The sequence below is a fragment of the Purpureocillium lilacinum genome (genome assembly GCF_023168085.1).
Source record: "Purpureocillium lilacinum CBS 284.36 DNA, scaffold_3, whole genome shotgun sequence".
Taxonomy (NCBI): Eukaryota; Fungi; Ascomycota; class Sordariomycetes; order Hypocreales; family Ophiocordycipitaceae; genus Purpureocillium; species Purpureocillium lilacinum.
In genome coordinates this window covers 4,097,990-4,104,290 of record NW_027072113.1, presented here as the reverse complement: position 1 = coordinate 4,104,290, position 6,301 = coordinate 4,097,990, and the positions used below count along the sequence as shown (strand labels likewise).

At 60.4% G+C, this 6,301-nt stretch overlaps 1 protein-coding gene across 1 annotated transcript; it reads left to right on the top strand.

Moving 5' to 3' along the window:
- Positions 1-2,248: 2,248 nt before the first annotated feature.
- Positions 2,249-3,965, top strand: PLICBS_004813 (uncharacterized protein; the record flags this gene model as incomplete). Its single annotated transcript, XM_065600598.1, has 5 exons — positions 2,249-2,276; positions 2,492-3,232; positions 3,286-3,635; positions 3,694-3,867; positions 3,921-3,965. 5 exons carry the CDS (start codon positions 2,249-2,251, stop codon positions 3,963-3,965), a joined length of 1,338 nt encoding a protein of 445 aa, XP_065456670.1.
- Between the last annotated feature and the right edge of the window lie 2,336 nt (positions 3,966-6,301).

Genomic DNA, 6,301 nt, shown 5'->3' with positions numbered 1-6,301 from the left:
GCCCGCCACCCCCGGCCCAGATCTCGGTGTTAAGCATCGGCTTCCCGTCGCCCTTTTTGCTCTGTTCTGGCGGGAAACCGCCCCCAAGTCGGGCAGGCGGCCGACGGCGGTTCATGCACTCCAGCCGAAGCCGAGTAGGATCCTGCTCATCACGGGCAAGGGGGGCGCGGGCGGGTGACCGACCGAGATTCCTGTGACGATTCGCAGCAAGAAACGAAAGGAATCTGCTGTGCTCAGCCGCCGCCGCCGCGTTACCGTACCGGGCGCGCGGGATCCGGAGCTGTGTCTCTGTCTGTCGCCAGATGCTACGATGCGCGGCACACACATCGCTGCCGCCCCACTGACTGCCAAGAAAGCAAGGGCTTCTGCGGATGTAACTGCTTGCAGGTTGACACTTGGACGGCGTGAAATGGCCCGCTCCGGCGTCTCGAGTGATTGCTTCTGCACTGTGGCCCAGCAGGAGCTTATCTGGTGGTCGCTGCAGGCACCGCGGGAGTCTGTGGCATCGGGACCCGTCGAAGCGGGCAAATGCACATGGTTCAGGGAACCTGCCGAGGGATTCGGCGGCTGCCCCTGGATCAGCCATCAGTGATCGCCTGCGTTTGGCTTGCTTCCGAACGTGGAACCAGCGAAGCCATGCATAAGTGCGCTGGTATCGGCTGGGGTGTCGTCACTTCGGCTCCAGCAGCAATAGCCACGGATCACACTGTCGTTTGACAATCGTTAGTTCGTCGTCATCGAACCCTCCGCTGTGTAGTACTGTAGGATGTACATGTCGCACTGGGGGCGGGGGCGAAGACAGCGTGTGCGGTTCCGCGATGCGACATTTCGTGCGACTTTCGATGGGGCCTCGACTCTTCAGTTCATGATGGCGTTGACATGAGCGTCCTTCGCGTCGATGGCTCAAGCCCCCGAAGTAGAGCTGACCAGAAGGCAGCGAGCCAGCTCTCGTCTGCGCTGAGGCATCTGCGCGAGTGTTTCAGGCATCTCGCCGTGTCAGGGCAGCGTGGCAGTGGCGGACGTGCTCGACAGGCCAGGAACACCGGAGTTGGCGATGAGGCGACACAGAGGCGCCGTCATCACGCGCCCTGCTCGACACGATGCGTCCGCCAGGTAATCGATAGTCCGGTTTCTCCAAGACGATGGCAACGCCCATGTGGCTTGGACGTCAACCACGCGCAGAATTGGCCGCCCGCACTGCAGCGCCGCGTCCACGGGCAATAGTCTCGTCTCGCCGTCGATCTAAGTCAGGCCAGCGGGTCGACGTCGATATCGATAGTCGGCAGCGTGGCGGCCACGCGACGACGAGCGCTGGTCTAGAAGAGCGCTGGTGTCCTGCACGTTGAGACACTTTCTTTTCTTTTTCCCCTCCGCCTCGCCCTTTCGCGCCAGTAATTTCTCCAAGCGTGCTCCGCAAACCGGGCGGAGCAGAGGCTCGAAACCAAGTCGATGGACCGGTTTCTAGAAGAACCTTGACGGGAAGGGCTTTTGAGTTGAGTCGAGTCGAGTCGCACACGTGTCGTGGCGGATGGTACACCTGAAGGCAAGGCGCCTCTCCCACATCGGTTCTGCCAGGCACCACGCCGTCTCTGCGAATAGCAGCCGCCGTGGGCTTCAATCGCGCTGCTGCAGGCGTCATGTCGGCGTATCGCCTTCGAAGACGATTCGGCGAGGCCAATCAGGCATTGCATGCCATTGGGGGCGATGTTATGTGACGCTCGTCTTGCACCGAGGCAGGACGTGAGGACAGGGTAGGGAGGTTTTTAAGCGCCTGTCCGACGATCAAGGGACCAGACGAGTCCCACTGCAGCGCCTAGCAGGGCGACGGGCCGCCAATGGATGGAGCTTTCCGCACCTTCTAGCCTAGTAGCATTGGTGGTAGTGCTTGCTTGGCCAGGAGCTGGAGCTCGTTCGCTGATCCATTGGGTGGAGAGCTCCTTCCCGCGATGGCGATGACGACCAGCTTCAACGCCGTCCGCGGGACCAACTCTTTGACGGGGGCGGCTCTTCCTGATTCATCGTCAGCCATTTCTGCTTCGTCCATCGTCACTCTGTTGTCGTGCTAACGCGAAGCTGGCTTGGTGTGCGGCCGCGCAAGCTCAGCTTGTCGTCTTTATTCTTCATTCGGTCAACTGCGGGGTCCTCCTGCCTTGTCGTCGACCAGGGACCTGCCTTTGTTCCTCAGTCCTCACCACCTCTCTCCTGTGTTCGACGCCTCGATAACTGCCGCTTCGACAGCTCTGCCACCATGTCGGCTCAGCAGCAGTATTACCCGCGTAGGTGCTCCCCGTTCCCCGGCGCTGTTGCCCGACCTCGCGTCTTGCCATCAATTGTCGACAGTTGACAGAAGGCTAACACCCCGCGCTTTCCCCCACAGCCCCTCCAGGTGCCGGCAACACAGGTTCGTCACCACAGCCTCCCTCCCTTTCCCGTCTGCTTCGCCTCGTCGCAGTTATTCGTACGCGGACGCCGCATGCTGACAGCCTCCCAGGTGCCCAGCAGCACTACCCGCCGCCGCCTCCGCCGCAGCAACAGCAGCAGCAGCAGCAGCAGCAGCAGCAGCATCAGTACGCGCCGCCTCCCGCCTCGTCTCCTCCCGCCCACCAGTATCAGTACGCCTCTCCTCCGATCTCGCCGCCCGCGGCGCAACAACAGTATGCTGCTCCTCCCACCGCATCTCCCGGGCACCATCACACCCAGAGCTACCCGCCCCCGCCCCAGCCATCGCCTGGACATGCCGTCAACTACCCTCCGCCTCCTCCTGCCGGCCAGCCGACCCCGTCTCCCCAGCCTCATCAACCGGCGCCCCAGCAGCACTATGCGCCGCCCCCCGCCACTCCGCCGGCGCACCAGGGCCAGCCGGCGCAGCAGGTGCATCAGCAGCAGCAGCAACAGTACCATCCTCCTCAGCAGCAGACAAGCATTCCTATCCGGCCGGCCGCGACCCCTGATGTGAAGCAGCCACCGCAGTACGATGCGCCTCCGGCTTTCCCTGACACTGAGGCTCCATATCTGCCCGAGAAGCAGGGCCATCACGAGCAGCACCTGGATACCAGCAACCCCGTCAACCTCGTCGCAGGAGCTCCGCCGGCGGGGCACTTTGTTGGAGCCGGCGCCGTCGTGGACGACGTGGGCACGTTTAACGGCGGCAGCTACCGTATCAGCCATCGGGACACAAACACCATTTTGACGATTCAGCTCGCCATGGGTTGTCCATTCGATGCGAAGCCAGGTAAGTGAGCAACGCATCTGCTCAGGCTACTGCGCCGCTGACGCACTTCTCAGGCGCCATGATCGCCATGTCGCCGACAATGACCCTGCGTGGCACCGTCAAGTTCAGCGTCAAGAAGATGATTGCCGGTGCCGACCTCAACACGTCCAGCTACATTGGTCCCGGAGAACTGCTCCTCGCACCTCCCATGCTTGGCGACATCACCAGCATCAGACTCTCTGGCAACGAGAGCTGGTCCGTTGGCCATGATGCGTATCTCGCCTCCACCCAGGGCGTCATCAAGGACCACAAGCGCCAAGGCCTCGGCAAAGCCATGTTCAGCGGCGAGGGTCTATTTGTCTACAAGATGAGCGGTACGGGCATCATGTGGCTGACCAGCTTCGGTGCCATCATCAGGAAAGACGTGAGTGATGCCTGCCCGCCACTCTCAGCACAGCAGTCGCTAATCAAGGGAACTGCAGCTCATCGACGGAGAAAAATATATCGTCGACAACGGCCACCTCGTGGCATGGAACACAAAATATGTTCTCGAGCGCGTCGCTTCAGGCGGAATAATATCGAACTTTGCCTCGGGTGAGGGCCTGGTTTGCAAGTTCACCGGCCCTGGCACCATCTTTATCCAGACCAGAAATGCGGTGCGTTGTACACTGTCGTTTGACAACTCCTCACAAGACTGACATGCATGCAGAAAGCATTCACCGCGTACATGGGAGGACAGACTGTTCAGGCGTAATCCTCGAGGGAAGCAAGCACCAACGGGGATCCTGTATGCTTTTGAGTGTTGGATATCTACTTGGATGGCAGATCGGTCAGCTTCTCGTTTAACCAAATATCAAAGGGAACTCGCTCCACGACTTTTCGGCGCGCTCCAGTGAAATGACTGTTTGCAGTGGCCCGCCGGCTAGGGGCAGGATGGATGTGCGCTGCCGACGATCTACTGTCGGAGCCTCAGGGGTCGCCAGAGGAGAGCGTCCATACAACGGCTAAGGAAAGAAGAGCCAACTCGCACATCTCGCTTCGCCGTGGCACCTGCCTGATTATTGTCGCTCCTGCAGCCCCTGGTCTATCCAGCTGCCTGCCTGGTCGACCTTGTCCGTCCATTATTTTGCTTCGCCCCCGGAACACTCTCCTCCCACCGCGTACTCCACGGCTTGACTTCAGCGTTCCCCCATTTTGGAATTTAAAGCTTATAGCACAGCAAACCTTGCGAAGCCTCGCGCACCCGCGCCGTGCTCCAAGGCTCGGCCTACAAGCGTTTCCACAGCGAGCATTCGGAAGCCGGTCTCTTGATCAGGGCGTCGCCGCAACCCCGTAGCCTCCTCCCCTTAGGCGACTGAACAGGACGGCAGCACTGGGGCAACCTTGGAGCGTAGCCTGCGCGAGCGATACCGACAAACTCAAAAGCCGTCGCGCCGTGTTTGCTGGTTCTCTGGCGCGACTAGCCAGCTAGGACTGTTTATATTGTTCGGCGAGTCCTCCTGACACCCGAACCTGACTTGAGCCTCGTCCTGTTCTCACTGCACACGAACCTCTATCACAATCCTGGCCGTCCGCAAAGCCACGCATCCCAGGGACTCCACGTCTACTATCTCTCTCTACTCTCTCCTACCATAGAACTCCACTCATCGTCGATCAACCGCCGGAGACACTCGCTGTGGGAAAGATTCTCGATCGTTTGTTGTGCTCCGGCTCGCCATACCAGGCGTATCGTGATAAACACGTCGCTCAGGTCTCGACAACATGCCCTTCCCCTTTACATGAATCTAACAGCTAATGGAGCTTTCACAGAGCTCAGAGACTCGTATCTTCCAACCCCCGTCCAGTCAGGACGAAACTGCTCAGCATGTCTCCGTGAGTGTTCCTTGCAGCGCGAGGGCGCCCACATGGCTGACTCAATTCTGCACCGAGAAGCTTGGCTCAACAAAGTGTCGTCGGCTACAGCAAGCCCACGCATAGATCCGCAAGCCTCGCGGCGCAGGCCCCTTTGGCCAACAGTTTGCCCCGAGCCGCCGGCAGCTCTCCCGTCACCAAAAGGGATGGACCTGAAGGCCAGCGTACCACCTCTAAGCTTGCGGAGGCGTTGAAAAACCCAAACTGGCGAGATCGTGGGACTGATGGGGGCTCGTTCTCGTCCCTCAACATCAGCGCGGATGAGTCTCGCGCTGCCGGGCTCGATGGTGCACTGTCTCGGCCCCGTGGATGGCCCTCATCTTCCTCTGGCAGCTTGTACGCGGTCGAGCCGGATAACATCAACAACCGCAAGGTTTCCATGGCCGATCGACTGTTCAATGTGCGCCCGCCGACCAACGCCACACCTCGGGAGACCGCCTCGGACCGGACCCCAGGAAGGCACGGGGGCGAGGCAGTTGCCGCTGACCTGTGTCGCGTAATGGGACAAGTCAGCCTTGATGAATTTTCGGGGTGCTCGGGCATTTTCTTGCTTGACGTCTCAGGGCGAAATGGCCGTGGCTCGGCTGATTCCCTTGATGGCGGCCTCTCTGATATCTCTGCTCGTATGGAGCGCGGGCCAGTGACCATTATGCCAACTCGTGGTCGACACTCTGTCGCCAGAGTGTGCCGGCCCGACGTCACAGTCGCCCACCAAGGGGGCTATGCCTGCCAAAGAACTGGCGGCAGCGATGGTTTTCGACTATCATCCGGAAGTGGTCATCGCGGCCACCACCATAGTCTTGGTATGCGCACTGGCTTGACGTCGTCGTCGTCGTCTGCCCGAACACCGGATTCGTCCCATCACAGCAATGTCGGTGAAGCTGAAGTCATCTCTCAGCGGCAGCCCGAGCATGGCACCACGGCATCACCAACTATGCGTGACGTGGTTGCAGGTGGCCATCCAACAGCTTGCCAAGAGGAGTCGCGTGCCCATCTTGATGCCAAAAATGAAGCTTTCCAAAGGATGCTCGAGAGGCTCAAGAAACCAGCTCAAACTGCCACTTTGCATGCACAAGCCGTGAGGGACGCTGGCCGCACGGCTGTCCACGGACATGCCGTTGCCCACGGCCGTTCAAGGCTTGCACAGCCTGACGCTGGTCGCAACGATGTGGACGCGCC